Source organism: Marmota monax, unplaced genomic scaffold, assembly GCF_021218885.2.
Source record: "Marmota monax isolate L192 unplaced genomic scaffold, Marmota_monax_Labrador192_F-V1.1 WCK01_AAM20220418_F8-fsc00083, whole genome shotgun sequence".
Classification (NCBI taxonomy): Eukaryota; Metazoa; Chordata; class Mammalia; order Rodentia; family Sciuridae; genus Marmota; species Marmota monax.
The window spans coordinates 2,788,515-2,808,822 of record NW_026692848.1 but is presented as its reverse complement, the minus strand read 5'-3'; the positions used below and the strand labels follow the sequence as shown (position 1 = coordinate 2,808,822).

The following is a 20,308-nucleotide window of genomic DNA, read 5'->3' as shown; positions in this document are numbered from 1 at the left end:
CTCATATTGATGAATGAACAGCCAATAAATTTTGTAACATTTAGATTCCATTGGATACATTTGTAACCTCTATCTTAAAACGTCCATGCTTAAATATATGCTGGAAGCCAGTCTTTACAACCCTAAAAGCATATGATCAAAAGCTCACTAGCCAATTTAAAAACCCTTTAAGAGAGCTTAAAGGTTTCCAGAATTAATTCAAGGGCAGGCAAGCATAAATGTCTGTTGACCACGTGTTTGGGGTGCCCTCCTCTTACAGGAGATGCTTCCGTGGACTCCAGACTCTGCCCCCAGGCTGGCTCTTGGGATAGCAGACTGCTCTGCAGGGAGGGGAGAGAACCAGCTGAGGCTGCTCAGGCCCAGAGAGTATGGCCCTCTCCCAGCTCTGCACTTCTCCCCTCCCTCCACTCCATCCCTCTGACCTTCCAGTTCCTGACCAGGAGCCAGTCCTCCCTGGGTCATCCCGGCCAGGGAGGGCTCTTCCACAGACCTCTGCACACCCCCTCTCTTCCACCTTCAAGTTTGGCTTCTCGGTTACCTCCTGGAAGAAGCCCTTCCCTGCACAAGCTGCTCCCTTCCTGGAACAGTGCTCTCTCTCTCCTTTCATTCCTTGGAAGCCGAGAGTGTCTTCTTTCAGAAACCTTCTCTCACTGAGCGCCTGAACTGTGGTCCTGCAGCCCCAGCCTCCCTGGTAGCAGCCATCAAGGCGTGCACCACCGTGCCAGGCTCCGGTGGGTCTCTTTCAAACCCCTGCCCCTTCCCTCCCACCCATCATCTCCAGCCCATTCAAGCTGCCACTCTCTGCTCCAAGACTTCATGAAGCTGCTCGGTTCTCCAGTGCAGGTGCCACGTGGCTATCCAGGTGAGCTTCCACCTGCTGACCCCAAGAGTCACCTCTCTCCCCTAACTGGAACCTTTCCTCGCTGGATTCTACTTGTACATTCTTGTGGCTTCCACTGTTACTCTTCTCCTTCACCAATTTCCCATCTCGGGCATCAGCAGGCTCCGAACTGCCTCCATCAGTGCATTGTCTGCTTTCTTCAGGTTATTTTTGCTCCTACACTGGGAATTCAGCTTGACCCCAACCTGTCCTCACCCCCAGGGTAAGGACAGCTCCTCCGCGTGCTCCCCGATGTCCCGTGATGCCTGCAGTTTCCAGCCCTGAGAGGCGCTCTCCCAGCCCTCTGCCCCTGGTGCACCTGCTCCCAGCCCTCTGCGGCGAAAGTTGTTTCTTGCATCTGAAAGACTTCCTATTTGACCTCCTTTTGTCAGGTTGGCTATAGTTCTCTGGTTTCAATGAATTCTCTGTAGACTGGTGACATTTCTGTAGACTCCTGACTTTTCAACATCACATCACTCTTACCCACTGTGGAGTCACGGTGGAAGGCAGCTCACTGTTACCAGTTTTGGAACTTTCTTCCAGCCCTATGCTTTGTGTTCATGGACAAGCCTGACGCTCCATCAGAGAGCCATGTCTGATCTTGGACTCCTCACAGAAATGTCTATTTTACCTTAGGTCACAACGCGAACATTGAGCATCAGGCACCTCAACCTTGATGGTCCTCCTCTGTCAAGTCCGAGGCCATCTCCTGACACCTGGATATGACGGGGTGTCACGTGGAGTGCCCCTGCAACATGGGGAAGCTCTTCTGTCGGTCGCCTCCTTCCTACCATTTCCTCTGCTCCACCCAGTGGGGTCCCCTGGTGGCCTTTCCTTCCTCTGGTCAGCTGCTGTTGTGGTTTGGACACAGGATGGGCTCTGAGAGCTTATGTGGAGACCACGCTCAGAGGCGATGTGATGGATAATGAGAGCTGTGCCTTGATCAGTGGATTGAGCCATTGATTGATTAATAATGTGAATACATTAATGGGTGGTGACTGGGGGGACGTGCGGTGACTGGAGGAAGTAGGTTCTGGGGTTTGCGTGTTGTCCCTGGCAAGTGGACCTCTCTCTCTGCTCCTGGCCATCATGAGCTGAGCACTTCCCTCCACCGCGCCCTTCCACCATGATGTGCTGCTACTCCTTGGGCCCAGAGGTATGGGGTCCACTGACCAAGAACTGGACCTCCAAAACCATGAAGAAAGTCAGATTTTCCTCCTCTGAATTGTTCTTGCCAGGTCTTTGATCTCAGCAACAAAAAAGCTGAGTAACAGAGTAGTCCCTTTTCCTTTTTCTGTGGTGATAGTGGGGATTGATCCCAGGGTCTCCTGCTTGCTAGGCGAGGTCACCACTGCACCACCTCCCTAGCCCAGAAGGATAATGTCTTTTGTTGCACGTGGTAAAGGACTGTAAGATGAAGATGAGCTCATAAAGGAAGTGGTCAGCCGACAAAACTTAGAGGAAATAGAAGCCATCTAGGCAAGGTCCATCCCCAGCACTGCAAAAATTAAATAAAAATAAACAAAAGGTGTTTTACCTGTGTACGTTCCGTGTACGAGTCTTATGTATAAGACTGCTAGATGAGTACCAGGGGATAACACTACCACTGTCCTGGTCACCTCCTGGAGGAATCAGAAAACCTGAGCTAACAGCATGAAGACCCAAGCCAACAGCACACAGATCTTCTTAAACACATGTGGCAAACCTACACTGCACTGTCACCATTTTCTTAACAGTCTTTTTTTACAGTATATTGTTATAATTGTTCTATTTTATTAATAATTATTACTACAAATCCTTCTCTCCACCCACCCCCCACCCTCGTACAAGAGGTTGAACCCAGGGACACTTAACAACTGAGCCACATCCCCAGCCCTCTTTATGTTTTGTTTTGAGACAGGGTCCCACTGAGTTTCTTAGGACCTCTCTAAGTTGCTGAGGCTGGCTTTGAACTCACGATCCTCCTGCCTGAGCCTCCTTAGCCACTGGGATTATAGGCTTCTTTATATTTTTTTGCTGACGGAATTGAAATATTTCACTAACATTGTTATTACTTAAGAGCAAATTATAATACCTTACATGGTTCTTCTTTATATTACTCTCAATAAAATATTACCCCTGAGCCAAAGGTCTTGATCTTTATTCTATTAAAATTTGGTGACAGTTTTCTAGTTGACTGGGAGAAGGTTTAATATGAAGTACAACATTATGAATGAGGGTGCATATTCTCCATGGATAGATAGAACAAGATCAAAACCCATGCAGTTGTGCAAATGCATAGTTCTACATCCATTATTTTGTAGGAATGTGCTCAAATGTGTAGGTTGGGTTATTGTTAAACTGTGGTGAACATCAAGTATTTTACTAAAACATTTGGATGGCATTAATGTGAAAACTATTATGGTTATAATTGTATTTGCCAACACACATCCCAAGTAGCAAATATCATTATTTAAAATAGTTGAGCTACTAGATGAGTACCAGGGGGTAACACTACCGCTGTCCTGGTCACCTCCTGGAGTAATCCGCTTGTGTTGTGGAACAGATGAAAACCTGAGCTAACAGCATGGTCTGCCCCTCTTTCAAGCTGTGAAGCCACTAAGCTTAATCTTCCCTCTTGTTTTCTTACATAATACCAAGAACACACATTTTTAAAAATTCACAGCTTGCTTGGTTCCACAGTTTAGCTATCTATTGTGAATTGTGCTACTATAAACATTGATGCAGCTGTGTCCCTGTAGTATGCTGTTTTGGGGTCCTTTGTGTATAGACCAAGGAGTGGGATAGCTGGATCAAAAGGTGATTCCATTCCCAGATTTCCAAGGAAACTCCATACTGCTTTCCATATTTGCTGCACCAACTTGCAGTCCCACCAGCAGTGTATGAGTGTGCCTTTTCCCCACATCCTCGCCAACACTTGTTGTTTGTCTTCATAATAGCTGCCATTCTGACTGGAGTGAGATGAAATCTTAGAGTAGTTTTAATTTGCATTTCTATAATTACTAGAGATGTTGAACATTTTTCATATATTTGTTGATTGATTATATATCATCTCTGAGAGGTGTTGGTTCAAGTCCTTGGCCCATTTATTGATTAGGCTATTTGGTTTTTGTTGTTGTTGTTGTTGTTGTTTTGTTTTGTTTGATGTTTAGCTTTTTTAGTTCTTTATACATCCTAGATATTAGTGCTCTATCTTATGTGCAAGTGGTAAAAATTTGCTCCCAAGATGTAGGCTCTCTATTCACCTCACTGATTGTTTCTTTTGCTGAGAAGAAGTTTTTAGTTTGAATCCATCCCATTTACCTAGATGCCCTTCAGTAGAAGAATGCATATATACACAATGGAATATTACTCAGTATGGCACTTGCAGATAAATGGATGGAGTTGGAAAATATGATGCTAAGTGAAGTCAGCCAATCCCCAAAAACCAAATGCTGAATGTTTTCTCTGATATAAGGAGGCTGACTCATAGTGGGGTTGGGTGGGGAAGCATGGGGGGAGTAGATGAACTCTAGATAGGGCAAAGGATGGGAGGGAAAGGGAGGGGGCAAGAGGGTAAAAATGATGGTGGCATGAGATGGACATCATTACCCTAGTACATGTATGAAGACGCAAATGTGTGAATACACTTTGTACACAACCAGAGATATGAAAATTGTGCTCTATATGTGTAAAATGAATTGTAATACATTCGCTGACATATATAACAAATTAAGTTAATTTAAAAAAAAAAAATCCCTGCTTGCTCCAGAATATTCTTTGCACCTGCCAGAACTGAACCACCCTAACAGCTCCTCCTGCTACTCGCTCCAGGACCTGCCTTCTCTGCACTCCCTATTCCAAGGTAGCCTGTCACACACTACCAAATCCTGGCCCACCCGCCATCTTGTTGGTGCTGAGTCCTGTGACCTGTGCTCTCAAAACCCGCAGAAGCCCTCTGCTCTTCTCCATTGTGCCTCTGTCTGTGTGACGGCCCCCTGTCTGGTGGTCTTTTGGGAACATGGCCCCAAACCACACAACCTCCGCAGCTAAGTGGTACAACAAGTGGCCCCTGTCCCCGTGGTGTACAAGCAATGCAGGTGGAGAACGCACATTGGGCTGTTTGCCATCTTAGGTAATGACCTATTTAGAGGGACTTTTAAGGGAAGTATAGCCAGGTGCCCTGGTACCTGTAATTGCAGCAACTTGAAAGGTTGAGACAGGAGGATCTCAAGTTGAAGGCCAGCCTCAGTAATTAGCAAGGCCCTACGCAACTTAGCAAGAGTCTGTCTCAAAATGAAAAATTAAAAGGGCTGGAGATGTAACTCAGTGGTAAAACCCTCTGGGTTCAATCCCTGGTACCAAACAGATTAAAGTATAGGAAATTCAACCTTTACAGCCGTTTTGTTTAATGCATAAATCCAGATCTTTCAGTGAATTAAAAGATGTCGCTTCTGTAGTTTCACTTGATTCTGCTGTTACTGCAGCTTGTTACAAAGATAAAACAAATCACATGTAAAGAATACAGTTTATGGAAATGTAATCTACCAATGTTGATATATTTGAATAATAACACCAAAGGAGATCCCAAACAGAGTATTACAATTTGCAGTCTAGCTATATTTTAGTTCTATAATGATTAAATTCCCAATTTAGAATTAGTTTTCGAAAAAATCAGAAGGAAGAGATAATCACTTAGCCTCTTCTTTTTAAATAAAAAGACAAATACTGGAATTATATGCATATTTAAATATACAAAATAATAGATTTCCAGCTGGGGCACCCATAACCCCAGTGACTCGAGAGGCTGAGGCAGGAGGATCGATTTCAGAGCCAGCCTCAGCAACTTAAGGGCCTGAGCCACTTAGTGAGACTTGTGTCAAAATAAAAAAATAAAAAAGGGTTGGGGATGCGGCTCAGTGGTTAAGTGCTCCTAGATTCAGTCCCTGGAACCAAAAAAGAAAAGAAAGAAGAGAAAAATAGAAAGGGAGGGAGGGAGGGAGGAAGGAAGGAAGGGATTTCCTTCTCAGAACTAGCTTGGGAACCAGAGAAGGACTCTGATGGCAAGCCATCCTGTTTCTGAGTATATTGCACAGGAAATGCAGCATCTATATTATAAAGCGTCATAATTTCCAGTTTATAAATTCATGAGTCTTTTAAAAATATAATGTTATAGGAGAAAATGGAAATTTTAGATTTATAGTGGTTAATTTAATTTGCCAAACTTACTGAGCCAAAGTGCTCAGAGAGCTGGTGCAGTACTTCTGGGGTGTCTGTGAGGGTGTCTCCAGGAGACCTGCCCCTAATCAGTAGACTGCACGTGGCCTGTGGCCCTCCCCTCCGGCGGGGCGGGCATTGCGAACTCAGGAAGGCCGGGTAGATGAGGACGACAGAGCGAGGCTGAGCCCTCTCTCCCTCTCTTAAGCCCAGACATCCAGCTTTCCTGCCGCCAGTGTTGCACACCGGTTCTCAGGCTTCAACCTTGAACTAGATCATGCCGCCAGCTTTGCAGGGTCTCCAGCTTGCAGGCAGTGGACAGTGGGACCTGCGGGTCTCCATAATGGTGACAGCCATTATGCTCCCATGTACATGAATGTCAACATCCACACATATGCATATACACGCCACTATTGACTCACCCACACGCCTGGCCAGGAATGCGTCCGTTCAATTTTAATTTCTAAATGCACATTTCACAATTCACCGTCTTATGAGAAAGCACGATCCCTACCTCCCACTACACCTCCTCCCTGAGGAGAAAGGAGGTAACCAGAACATGGAGCCTTAGTTGCTGAGACAGTCACTGGAAAGTCACTCTCACCTTCCAGCCTGGTCAGTCCCAGGTGTAAGCCCAAAGGTGTGTAACTCAGATTGTGCAGTTCCTTTTTTTATCCTTTTTATTTCATTGATTTTTAATTATTTATCTATTTTAATTAGGTGTACATGACAGCAGAATGCATTTTGATTCATTGTACACAACTGCAACACAACTTTACATTTCTCTGGTTGTACACGAGGTAGCGTCACACCTATGAGCAATCATAAGTGTACCTGGGGAAATGACGTCCAGCTCACGCCACCATCTCTCCTGTCCCCATGCACCCTCCCTCCCCATTGTCCAGCAGAGTTCCTCCGTTTTTCCCACGCCTCCCGCCTCCCCGGTACAGATCAGCATCTACTTATCAGAGAGGACACTTGGCCTTTGTTTGGGGGGAATTGGCTTGTTTCACTTAGCATGGTATTCTCCAACTCCATCCATTTACTTGCAAACACCATAACTTTATTCTCTTAATGTTGAGTAATATTCCATGGTGTTTATATACCACAGTTTCTTTATCCATTCATCTACTAAAGGGCATCTAGGTTGGTTGCACAGTTTAGCTATTGTGTATATAGTTTCTTTTTAAAAAGTAAAGTAGGTGTGTTTCATTCGTGAACAACTGAGAGTCCACCTGAATTTTTGTAGAGAAATCACTCATGGGGATTACTCAGCAGGCATGAAGGGGATTTGCATTCCAAACTGGGACAGGTGGCTTGAGCTCCTGCCTGGGCTTCACACTTACAGCAACCACTTCTGAGTCCATAAAGAGCTGGGCTTGCAGTTCACTCCACGGGCTCGTGATCTGGCCACAAGGCCTACAGCACACGCCACTGTTTCCGTCTACTTCCCAAGGTCCTTGTCTCTGTTACTTCTCACCCGCATCCCAGTGGATGAGTGTCTTCTTTCTCCAAACTTACAGGTAAGGAAATTGAGATTCTGAGGTCGAGAACCAACTTTCCTAAAGTCCTGCAGCAAGTAAGGCAAGTGACTATAGTAGTCTCCTTCTTATCCACAATATTTCTTTCTGCAAATTCAGTTTGAAAATATTAAATGGAAAATTCCAGAAAGAAAATCCACTTGTAGGTTTTAAATAGTGCACCATTCTGAGAAGCCTATGAAATCTTGTGCCAGCCAGCTCCATTCCACCTGGGGCATGAACCTTCCTGCTGTCCGTCCTACCCGTACCTACTCTGTGCCACCCATTGGAGCCTCAGCCACGTGGGCACCACCGTGATTGTGTTCAGTAATACCTGCTTTACTAACAACAGCCCCAAAGCACAAGAATAGTCATGCTATTCTAACCCCTGAGAGAGAGATTAAACTGGAGATTGAACCCAGGGGTGCCTTACCGCTGAGCCACATCCCCAGCTCTTTTTATTTTTTATTTTGAGACAGGGTCTTGCTAAGTTGCCTACAGCCTTGCTATGTTGCTAAGGCTGGCCTCAAACTTGAGATCCTCCTACCTCAGCCTCCCAAGCTGCTGGAATTATAGGCATTAACCTCTTATTGTGGCTGATTTATAAATTAAACTCCATTGCAGGTATGTTTATATAAATATATGTATAAACATATAAATATAATATATATAAAAATATAATATATAAATTATATATATGATGGAGTTTAAGCCCAGATGTAAGCCCAGTCCTTTAAAAAAATTATTGGGTGTTTAATAATAATTATTTAATATACTTAATAACAATTAAATTTATCTTTGGGGGTTTCAGGCATTCACTGAGGTCTTGGAGTATGCCCCATGGATGAGGGGGATTACTGTATTCAAATCCAGGCTTTTATAGAAAATTTCATTTTTCCCATTCTATAGTCACCACTTTATCAGCAGAAAGACACAGGACTTTTAAGGATATCAACTCTCTGAATTTGAATTCTGGACCTTTAGAGGCTCAGGCAGTCAAGACCCCATTCATCGTCCACACATGAAATGTCCCTCACAGTGATGGATCTGGCAGTGGGGCAGCCACACGTCCCCAGGGCACCCTCCAGGGACACCTGGGCCATGGGAAAATCCCAAGAGCCAAACCAGAGCCCCAGCCAAGCAGTCGGCGGTGATCACAGGGAAGGAGACACCAGCCACTCTGAGAACACAGAGGCCCTGTCCCTGCCTGGCCTCCTTCCCTAAGTCCCCAGCCCTTGTCCAGCAGGCCCAGCACCTGTCTGGAGAGGACCTATGGTCCAGCCTACTGGGCTGGCTTGATTCCCACCGGAAGTGGGTTTTCTCAAAACTCATTCCTCTGACAGTGTCCTCAAGCCCCTGACAGGGGGCTTTGTGGAGCAGTCACAGGTGGCGCTTCACAAAAGTACCTCCCACCTGGGAAGCAGGCACAAGTCTCACTGAAAATGCAGCAACTCACATTCTGGGCTTGTTCTCAAGAAGGCAAAAAAGTCAGTTCTCATCCTGGAAATGTCAGGCAGAGTCCGGAGAAACCCAGGGACTGAGCAGTCAAGTTGGCAGTTGGCTCTGGGAGGGGCCTTTTCCCACTTGTTACTGTTCGCACACAGCTGGTATCTGGAATACTAGGCGGGAGGCAGGGCCAGTGCCAAGGCTTCTGCCAGTACATGGAGCAATCAATCGCCCCAGCCCAGCCCAACTGTCCTGGCTGCAGCGGGGAGGTGTCCCAATGCTGTCCCACACTTGACTGCTTAAACAATGATTTTTATCAACCCCTTTATGCACTGGCATCCAGTGGACCTTCCACACTGATCTTTGGTACATCAGTATGTTCCTGTCACTGTCCCTGATCATCTATGTAATTAAAACTCTTGAAAAATCCCTTAATACCACTTGCATTTTGTGACAATCAGCACTAAATATGTCCGAATTTCACTTCCATTTCTGCAATACACCAAGGTCCATAATAGATAAAAATGATTCTTTGGGAGAAAGTCTTTTCCCCCAGCCATAAATAAGAGTAGACTCACCCCAAAAGGAGGGGTTTAAATAATAACTGGAACAACCAAATCTTGTATATTGCCTTTATTTTGCAGAAAATGCTTTCTGCCGATTGTCTTTGGCTACGTTTTTTGTCAAAAGGAAAATATAAAAGAGTTGATTTCACAATACAAGAGATTAGCTACATATGTATGATCAAAATCACACCTTCTAGTGGGCGGTGCAGTCAGTTGGCAGCTCAACTGCAATCTGCTGTCCTCACTCTGAATTATTTCTGACCTTAACAGCTCAAAACTAACTACTCAAAAGCAACAAGGAAGAGAATGGAAAGTGTGCTGTGTCTCCCTAAAGTAGGACAGTGGAGCTTACAGACTCTGGTGCGCCAAAGTCACCCTACTTGCTGTGTGAGAAACAAATGCATAGTTTGGGGATGCGGCAAAGGATTTCCAACTATGAATCATGGGGAACCACACCCCACGTCCTCTCCAGACTGAGTCACCTGTAGCGGGCACATCTCTCTTGCAGATGAGGAGCAAGGGGTGTAGGGTGGGTACCTCGCAGGTCCTCCTCTGGCTCGTTCCTCCCCTGGTCCCACCAGCCTGACACACTATGCCCAGCAGTTTGGTCCAGTCAATGCCAGTTACCACAGCAAAGCCACTGTCCCTGGAGACAGGGCTGGGTTCACATGGAAGGCGGGGATACGGGTGTCCAGGAGGTGATGAGGCGGCCTTGGGCCGCGGCGTCATACTGACTCTCAGGAACGTCTGTGACCGTGGCAGCCCCTTCATACAGTGGGGAGCCTGAGGACGAGGCGGCGGACACTGCATGGGTGAGGGGTGCATAGTTTGCGGGGGAGCCGCGAAAGAACTGGGCCCCCAGGCCATTGGACACCCCGGCCGGCTGGGAGCCTGGGGTGATGGTGCCGTTGCTCACAGACCACAGGCTGGGGTACTGGCTGAAACAGGAAAACACAGCAGTGAGGGTCAGGGAAGGGACCAAGATGCAGAGAGCAGGAGGGGAGGGAGCCCAGGCTCAGGATCCCATTCCTAAGGGTATTACTGATCACATTACTCGGCTTTTCAAGCAGGTCATTTTCTCCATGTTACTAAATGACCATATTCTGAGGAATACAGAAGCTCCTGTCGTATCTATTAACAAGAAGCAAAACGTTAGGAAGAGTGTTGACCAACACCCAGCTCCCGGCAGGGCACTGCTACCAAGGCTGCCAGCACCCTGCCCACTCGGTGCTCTCCAGCAGGACGCAGACTCCTCAGACGCACGGAGGAGCCAGTGTCCGAGGGTCCCCAGAGGAAGCTGCATTTTTAATTAGCACACTGCACAACACAGCTGTGGTTCTCAAGGTCAAGGCCAGATGCGCTGGAAGGCTGGTCGGAAGGCGCTCTGTCAACACTCCAGGAGCCCTACCTCTTCTCATCAGCGTGGGTGATGAGGGACAGACCCTGGAGCTGGACCAGAAGCCAGTCCAGCCTGGCTTTCATTAGCTGTGGCACATGAGCTTGGCCTCCAACTACTTTTCCAGCTGTCTCCAGGTATAAAACAGGGTGTTGCCAGGCCAGTGGTACAACCTGTGATCCCAGTAACTCAGGAGGCTGAGGCCAGAGGATCACAAGTTGGAGGCCAGCCTGAGCAACTTAGCAAGGCTGTTTCAAAATAAAATTAAAAAGGATGTGGGGGGTGCGGTTCAGTGGTAAAGTTCAACCCCTAGTAAGTCCCCAAAAGGAGGATATTGAAAATGCTTACTAAATCCTTTCATCTAAGCACATAGCAGTGAACACTACAAAACCATGCTAAAATTCTGCCGAGTCCTACAATTAATGGCAGTGGCCCTTGCAGCAAGCCTGAGCTAATCAGGTAGACTACTGCTCTGTTCTCAGCTGAGCAGGGGCTTGGAAATACCCAGCACTCCACACTGAGCCCTGGGTCGGCCTGGCCAGCCGCTCACAGCTTGCAGGTCATGTGACTGGGGACAGCCACCTGGGAGCCCTTGAAGACTGTGCTATCTGCATAAGAACAGACTATTAGATTCCTATTAAAGAACTATTTCCCTGACAAGAAGAATGAAGGTCTCAGGCATATAGGAATATTCTACAGACGTCAAATGCCTTGAGCCTGAGAACTGGATCAGTGACTGCAGGCTCCCGCTGTCCTGGGCCTCTTTCCTCTGGAAAAGGAGGGCCCACTCCAAAAAAAAAAGTCAGAGGCCTGACTTTCAGTGAACCGCAGGCCTGCTGTGTTTGAGCTATTCTCCCACGACGTGATTTTCAGGTAAATAGAAGCCTTTACCTGACTTCATCTGAAAAAGAAAAAAAGACTTTTCTTGACCTGTGCCTGCATGTATGTCCAGGACTGTGATCCTGTGTCCACAGGAAAGCCGAAACACTCGTTCCCTAACTGAATAGCTGGCTCCTGTCAGAAAAGGTTGTAAAAGGTCTACACCTAGTGATCCCACCCACCTGGCAGGGACCGCGGAGGCCCGTGGTTTAGTGAGCTCTTTCTACATGGGGAGAAGCTGAGGCTCAGGGAAGTGAGGAGAGTACAGGGCAAAGCCAAGACCGGGCCCTGGGTTTCCTTAGGAGCAGAATGTGAGCGGGGACGTGGCAGCCAGCCGAGGAACACATCTGGACACATGTGGCTCACAGCAGAACTGCAAGGAGAAGCCCAACTGCCCACAGGTACACGGTCGGACGGGGTCACGGGAGGGTGCGATGGCTCCCCAGACATCCATACCTAGAGCCGGCGGGGGCGGGAGGGCTGGCACTGTGGCTCCCTGGGAGCATGCTGCCGTGGGCAGGCACCCCGAGGCTGGACCAGTTCTCATGGGACGGCAGCATGGACAGGCAGGCAGACGAGTTGTCGGAGTAGGCTGGGGGACAAGGGGCACAGTTACAGGAGGGGGTCTCCCAAGAGCAACAGGTGTGTGCTGCTGACGGCTGGGACCACCCAGCACCGAGGACAATGGTGGACCCAGTGGACACAGAGCACAATCCATCAGCTGCTTCTCTGGTCATCAGGTGAACATCTATTGCCAAATACATTTGAAAATACTTTCCAATAAACCCAAGCTTTTTCCTTTATCATGAGATCCTTCTGCTCTGCAGAGACTGACTTCTAGACCCAGTCAGGGATAGTTCAGCCTCTGGTCCTGACTGCTTCTCTGCAGTGGGGACCAAACAGGGCCTCACTCCTGCTGGGAAGCCGGCTACCCCTGAGCCACACCCACAGCCCGATAATTTAACTTTACACGTAAGAATAAGTGTGATTTCAACCTGCCTTTCCCCACGGGCTATTTCATAAGCGATGAATGGCTATGAAAACCATTACTGCAGGCAAATTAAAAATAGGATCTTCCAGCCTCAGGGTCTCCCTCCGGGAAACAAGGCCGAAGACCACTCCTCTCCTTTGAGGTCAGCTGCCATGGCTTGATGGCTTTATGGTGTTCTTTGGCTATTTTCCTCTGTTTGGAGCACACCAACGTCGGTCTGGGCACACAGAGTGCTTGAGACAATTAGGCCAGGGGTCTTTACAGGCTGTGCCAACCTTCAGGACATGAAAGCAAGCACCAGACCATCGGAGGGCTGTCCCCCACCCAGCTACCGAGCGGGTAGATCTGGGGTGGGCCTGAGACCATGGGTTCTCAGGTGACACCCAGTCTCACTAGGCTAGTCAGGAAGTCCTGGGCAAGGCTGATCCAGCATGATCACTTCAGAGAGAGACATGAACTATCCATGCCGGAGTCCCCTGCTGGAGAGCGACTCGCAGAGCCTGCTGTGTTCAGTCTGAGCAGAACTCTGAGGCACGCAGACAGGAAGAGCCCATGGTCGGCATCTCTGAGGTGGAGCTGGCCCCAGTGCAGATGTGAGAGCAAAGTCTGTTTTGACCCTAAGACCTGGAGTGCCAAAGGAAGGTCTCTGCCTGCAGCCACCCACTGTCCCCTGGTAGAAAGACTATGACCTACTTGGAGAATTGTTCCGATGAGCGTACGGGCTGGGGTAGGGGGCTGAGCGGTGGTTCCTCAGGGCCGGGTACCTTTCGCAGCCGTGGGTAGAAGGGAGAGAGAGGGGGCCTCCAAACTGAGGGTGGGGGCTGGCCGGTGGACAGAGGGTGCTGGTTCCAGGAAGAAGCCACCCCCCTGCTGTGAGAAAAGAATACTGAGAGACTGGCCTTTGTAGCGGCTGTTATTAAAGAGAAACCAGGGAGGGGCCCTGGGGTCCTTTCCCCAGAGTCCTGTGGAGGTGAAGGATCCTGGGCCAGCACTCAGTGCTGCCCACACCTCAAGGCCACCCACACCTCAAGGCGTTGCAGGACATCAGCCCCATACTCTACAGGCTAAAGGTTTCAAACCTGTGGGCACCGAGGAAACCTGGGAAACTCTACCCAGTGACCTGAGCCGCGACCACAGCGGATGTGTAGTAACACACCTGAGGATGCCCCGGCCACGGCAGGGGGCCTCCTGTCAGCTGAGAGGACGCAATGTCAGCGGATGTCTGGAGCCTGGGGCGCAGCTGCCCTGCCCTGCTCCTCTCAGGGACCAGCCGCCCCATCATCTGCTTTCTCTTTCTACGTTTTGATCTCTCCAGTCTCCCTACTTCTCCCTGCTATTCAAAACTCTTCTGTCCTCTAAAACTCCAACTTCTTCATTCTTCTTTTTAAGCGTTTTTTTTTTTTTAATTCAGAAAAAGCAAACCACAGGGAGACAACTACTCTGCTCCAATCTCCAAACTAAGCAATGCGCAGCCGCCCTGGCCTCAGGACCCCTTCACTCTGCTCCCAACGCACTGCTCCAGGACGCCCCTCCTTAACTCAGCCTAGAAGACAGGTTGAAAACGTCCATTCTGAGTAGAATACGGTGGGACGCTTGTTCCTGCCATCTGTGAAGAGCAGCAAGCACTGGCTCTGTACTCCCCACAGTCAATTCCCCAACATCTCCCGCCCTCCCTGGGTGGACAGGAAAGTTTAGAAGGAGCACTTCTTTCTCTTCATGGAGGTCACTGTTAATACGTGCTCCAGCCTCCAAACCCTGTAACTCCTAAAGAGTGAGACTTAAAGCAGAACTGCCCATCTTACCAACCATAGCTCCAAAACAGCCCGCGGTGTGTGTGTGGGGGCGGGGGGGGGCGGTGGGGGTAGCTCACAAGCTTCCCACAGCTCCATCCTTCAGTTTGCAACCACTTACAAAAGTAGGATCTTGATCTCTCTTCCTCCCCCAGCCCCCTTTCTCCCCCCATCTCTCTTCCTCATTTACTTATTTATTTGGTACTGGGATTGAACCCAGGGGTGCTTTACTACTGAGCTATGTCCCAAGCCCTTAGTATATTTCATTTTGAGACAGGAGGTCACTAAGATGCTCAGGCTGGCCTCAAACTTGTGGTCCTTCTGATTCAGCCTCCTGAGTCACTAGGATTAAAGGAATGGGAACCACTCAAAGACAGTATGATGAGCTAGACTCTCTTCTTACCCCAAGTCTACTTCCTACCAAGGTCCCAATAGCCCATCCTAGGCACTGAAGCTGCCTCTGAGCAAAACAAAAGACCCAGATCAGCATCAGTGGTCCCTGGCTATGAGCATCCACCGCCCCAGGGAGCAGGCTGGAGATGAGTTGGCAGCTTCCACACCAGAGGCCATGAGCCTGGCGGCACAAAGGGCAATCCCGCTCTCCACCCACACCCACAAACATGTGTGGCTTCATTTCTGGCTTCTAGATTTCAGCAATTCTAGCCCAGAAACATGGAGGAGGCGGAGGCAACAAACCGTACATTGGGAGAACCCCGGCTGCTGGCCATCCCCCACATCTTCTATCATGTCCTTGTGATCACTTCTGTTGAAAAAAAAAATTGCAGCAAATTATCAAGAAGGAGAAATATCAGAAAATACTTTGCATTTCCAAATAGTTCTGTGCCCAGGGGGTAGAGTGAGAATTCTCTCACCTTTCCTTGGCATCCAGGAAAGCTTTGGCAAATGGATTGTATTTAATTTTAAGAGCTGTGATCTGAAAAACAAGAAAGTCTATCTCTTAGTGGATTGTTCATTACCAGAGGATTTAGTTTAGCACCAAGAAACTGAGAAACACTAGTGCCACCTAGAAATATTCAAAACCAGTGAGAACTCTTTTCAGATGTATTTTTCTATTTGAATCTGAAGTAGCTGAGAAATTGCAAAGGAGAATAAATTTATGAAAAGTTTTAAATGCCAATTTCTGAGTGGAATTCATACTAAAATTAGCCTACTCCCCAAAATATCCCATGCGTACAAATCAAAAGGGCTCAAAACATAAACTGGGGTTGCCAAGGAAATAGTAATGTACTTGCTAGTTTTAGTTTCTGGTCAACATTGCAACACTGACAACTTAACCAACCAATCACAAATTCTCTATGCTTTGGGGTACACTTAGAATTATTTGCGGGCACCCAGCCAGTACTGGAATGCAGGCTTCACTCTGCAGGCTGGGGGAAGATGCCACCCACTCTTTCAGGAAGATTTCCAAACACAGGAGATGCCCCTCTGCCACCTAAGAGGGTCTCATAGAGCTCAGCCTAAACACTGTAAGCATCTTTTCATTTCAAGAATCTCGTGGATGTTTCCGGATGTTTAGCAATCTTACAGATAGCTAAAAAGGAAAATATGTTGTGTTCACAAAAGGGGGAAGGTGCTTGAATGAATGTTCATTTTAAACTTTTCCCTTGGTGCCTCCACTTGAGTCATGGTAAATTTGAAATGGTACTGAGTGGTGGCCTCTGACACACGGTCAAGCAGGGTCTCCCATCCCCAGACTCCCCAGGGCAGGAGTCAGCCCTCTCACCTCCTCGTTCTGATAGGCTGTCACTGCTATGAACTGGGTCTCCGGGAAGCAGTGGCTGGTGATCATGCGCTGGGGACCCCCGACTCTCACTATGTGAATGCGAGGCTCATACTTATGCAGGGAGTTCAACATGATCTGAAATATTCAAAACCAGTCAGAACTCTTTTCCAGGGAGACAGACTCAGTAGGAGTGGCAACTCCCATCCCTCTCAAGACAGCAAAACATCCTTCCATCTGCTGTGGAAGAGAATCGCATCCAAGCTTCAGAAAGTCCTCCAGCTCCGGGAAAGGGCCTCTGCTGTTGGGGGATGTGTTTGGGAAAAAGGATTGTGATTACACCTTAGGGTAACCCCGTCATCAGGAAATCGTTAGGCTGATAGGAAGGCTCGCTAGGCCTCCGGGAGGGCTTCAGCAGCCTTTAAAGGGCTAGTTGTAGCTTTTGAGGTGTCAGGTCTTCCAGGATCAATTCCAGACTAAAGAGCAAGTTTGTCAAGACTTCATTCTTACTGCTCTCACCTCTAGGTGAGGCCAGAACACGACATTCTCCAGGCTCGGGCCTGCAGGAAACCTTCAAGCATGAGGGCTCCCACCCCCTGGACCCCAGAATTGGTGTGACCTTTATCAGATTAATATAAACAGAGCTAAGGTGTAGCTTCTCCAGGACAGAGGTCACCTCCGGTCCAGCAGCGACCCTCCAAGGTCTCCCGCACAGAAGGTGCAGCGCAGGCGTGCCCTCCCGCCCCAGCCCGGCTTGGCCCTTCGCAGCCCCAGCGCGCCTACCTGGCCCCCTCCGTTGAGTTTGTTGGTGAGCTTGACTTTGCTGAAGGAGACGGGCGCCTTCATCCAGTGGGCGCCGAAGTTGGGCGAGTCGGGGTGGATGTAGACGCAGCTGGGCGCCTGCGGCTCCGGCTTGCCCCCGGGCACCCACTCCCCGTTCACGTACTTCCAGCGGTGGTTGTCGGCGGCCACGAAGTCCAGCAGGAAAGAATACATGGCGTTGGGGTCCAGGCCGGACACGTTCACCTTCAGCACCGGGAACATCCTCCTGGAAAACACAGGGCGCGGCAGGAGGACCCGATCGGATCCGTTACGCGGGAGGCTGGAGCCCAGAGACTTGTTTACCTCGGGCCTCCTGGAGAAGGTCCACAGGAACTTCCTAGCTCTCCCTGTCCCGGAGCCCTCCCGCGTCCTGGGCCCAGGCGGCCTACAGACTGTCCCTTGGCCTCCTGGAGGCAGCCGAGGAAGGGAACTTTTAGGGAAGGCTTTCAACGCCAGAGGCCAAAACACCTCGAGAATCGAGGCACCTCGAGGACCTGGGGTTCCAAGCCTCCTCAGAGACATCCCCAGGGGGAGAATGGTCAGGAATCACCAGGGGCTGTTAACGGGGGAAGAAGTCCTCCTTATGGAGACACCCGGACGCGCACCTACCTGCCGTTCTTGGTCACAATCATCTCATTGGTGAGCTCTTTGAAGCGCAGCCACAGCTCGCTCTCCTCCAGGCCCACGCGCAACTCGCGCTCGGTGGGGTCGCCTTTCTCGCTGCCGGCCTGCAGCTCGCTCTCCACCGCGCTCAGCAGGTGGTCCACTCGGCACTGCAGGCTCTTCCCGGCGCTCTCAGTGCCCGGGGCGCTCATCCTCCCTCCCGCCCCACCCCACCTCCCCGGAGCTCCGAATCGCTACCCTAGAGCCACCTTCACGCCTCTCGGCCGCTGTTCTGAGAAAGTGGTCGCCCGGGCCAAGACCCGCCAGGGCGCCCGGGTCGAAACACAGCCGCGGAAGAAGCGCCAGGATCAGGATCAGGATCGGGACGTGGGGGGAGGGGCGGGGGCGGGGGACTGGGGCTAGGGGAAGAAGAGATTCCACTTGAACTCCCGCAAGGCAAGACTAGAGTAGATCTCTGGGGAGAGAAATTCTGTCCCCTCCCCATAAATAGAGCCGAGGCTGCCGCGGAGGGGGGCGCGGCGGATTGGGCTGTGTAGCCTTTGAAGTGCCGGACGGCTGCCCATTGGCCGGGCGCGGCCATATCAGACCCGGCCGGGCGGGCCTGGGCGGCCCGGGGCCAACAATGGGCTCCCGCGCGCCTGTTTCCTGTAAATCCTGGGCCCCGGCCTCGCGCCCGGCCCAGTCCCTACACCCCCGCCCTCCCCCAAATGTTTGCACCTCCATCAAAGCGGCGGGGCGGGCCCGCGGACCGCGGAGGGAGGCAGGGAGCCGGCACCGGAGCCCGCCGGCCCGCACCTCGGCCAGGGGCTGTCGGCCGCCCGCGACGCTCCCCAACTCCCTCGCCCGGCACCCTGCGCTCTCCCCGGGCGCACCCCAGATCCCACGGCCGTGCCAGCCCGAGAGTCCGCCTTGCGCTCACTGCGCCCGGGCCAGAGGCTCCGAGTCCGCTCTGGGACCACAGCCCGGCTCGGGGGCGCGCCTGCCCGGGCCCCGGGGTGCTGGTCCTCCATCCGGCAGTTTCCGCACACCGTCTCGATGCGTCGCTCGCCCACGGCACCTCAGGTGGTGCCACTAACGCCCACCACGGCGACCCACTTCCCCGCGGCCCTCACCTGTTTGGAGAGGGAAGCACCGCGCGCGGAGTGTGCCCAGGTAGCGAAAAAGAAATAAAATGACCCCTTCTAGGAAGTTTCCTCGGCCCCCTTATGAAAACAGGATTTGGGTGACCAGCTCTGCGCTGCGCGTGCACTGAGTGTGGCCCGGGTGCGCCTGGCCGCCGTCGTCCCGGGATTGTTTGTGAGGACGGTGGGCGCGTCTCCCCACCCGCCGCAGCGCCAAGCGGTGTCGGAGCAGCTGGTTCATTACCTCTCGGTGAGAACCTCCGCGGGGAGAGCGAGGGGAAGGTGACAATAAGCAGGAAATAGTTCAATGGGGTCTCTTTAAACAATAACATTCCTCTAAACCCGAGCCCAGGAAGGGGAAAGAGGCAGTCTCCCACCAAAGCTCTGCCTCTGCGCTCTGAACGCCGCGCCATCGTGTTCACAGGAGCCTGTGTCCTGCCTCAGTCTCCCGCTCTTCGCACGCACCCCGCCCCCACGCCCTCTGGAAGAAGCCGACGTCAGGTGGGGCACCCCGTTTTGACAGTCCTGAGCCCCAGACAGCGGGCTCTCTAGCGGAGCAAACTTCCCGCAGCGAGGCTGGGCTCGCTCTGGGGTGGGATTGCTGGAGAAGCCGCAGGCGGGGTTCTTCCCTGGAACTGGGCTGGACCGACCAGGACTTTGGAAGAGGGCTTCCCAGCAGCCAGCCCCCAGGAGGGTGCCCGGATCCCCTGGGTGGGATGGGAATGCTTCTAGGGCTTCTTTCTGCGCTCTCCTACTTCCAACTTAAGAGATGTCACCTAGTTAGTGTCCGCCTTGCTCCTCTTTGTTGTCTAGGGTGTATGGAAATTCCCGGGGGCTGCCCCAGAGGAAGTTTCCTTCTGCAGAGACACCAAAAGGGCCTCATTTGCTCCGACACCCGGGCCCTTCTGAGACGCCTTGCCGCAGGCGGTGGTCACCACCGCAGGGGCTCCAAGGAAGCCTCCATGCATGTCACTCTCTTTGGGGGACTGTGACCTGAGACCCCCTGAGCCTGGCACTTAGAATAAAGGGTCAAAGTGGAAGGGAAGTGCAGGCAAAAGGGGGGTGTGTCCAAAGTGGTTGAAGGTCTCTAAACTCTGGCCCAGAAACAGACCACCTCTGCCACTCCCTGACACCCAGAGGGGAGCTGGCCCCTGTTGGCTTTGGGGTGGACTTCCCAGGGTCCAGGAAGCTCAGGAAGACTACCATGCTTAACAGGTCGATCTAAAACTGTCCTTCCAGGGGGTCCAGCCAAACAAGAATGAAACCAGAAGAGAATGCTACATTTCTAACATGCACAATAAAATTTCCACACTACAGGTGTCCCCAGGAATGAAGA

The 20,308-nt window shown here is 50.7% G+C and overlaps 1 protein-coding gene across 3 annotated transcripts; it reads right to left on the bottom strand.

Moving 5' to 3' along the window:
• Positions 1-9,713: 9,713 nt before the first annotated feature.
• On the bottom strand, positions 9,714-18,042 carry Tbxt (T-box transcription factor T). Of its 3 annotated transcripts, none has more exons than XM_046449398.2 (8): positions 17,837-18,042; positions 17,189-17,453; positions 16,409-16,543; positions 15,537-15,598; positions 15,366-15,427; positions 13,568-13,744; positions 12,340-12,475; positions 9,714-10,546 (listed from the first exon to the last, which is right to left on the bottom strand). In XM_046449398.2, the coding sequence occupies exons 1-8, from the start codon at positions 18,040-18,042 to the stop codon at positions 10,273-10,275; spliced, it is 1,317 nt and encodes a 438-aa protein (XP_046305354.1). In that variant the 3' UTR covers positions 9,714-10,272. The 3 variants fall into 3 exon arrangements, with proteins under 3 accessions (XP_046305354.1, XP_046305355.1, XP_046305357.1); XM_046449399.2 differs by having other exon boundaries at positions 13,568-13,741; XM_046449401.2 differs by lacking the exon at positions 13,568-13,744.
• Positions 18,043-20,308: the final 2,266 nt, after the last annotated feature.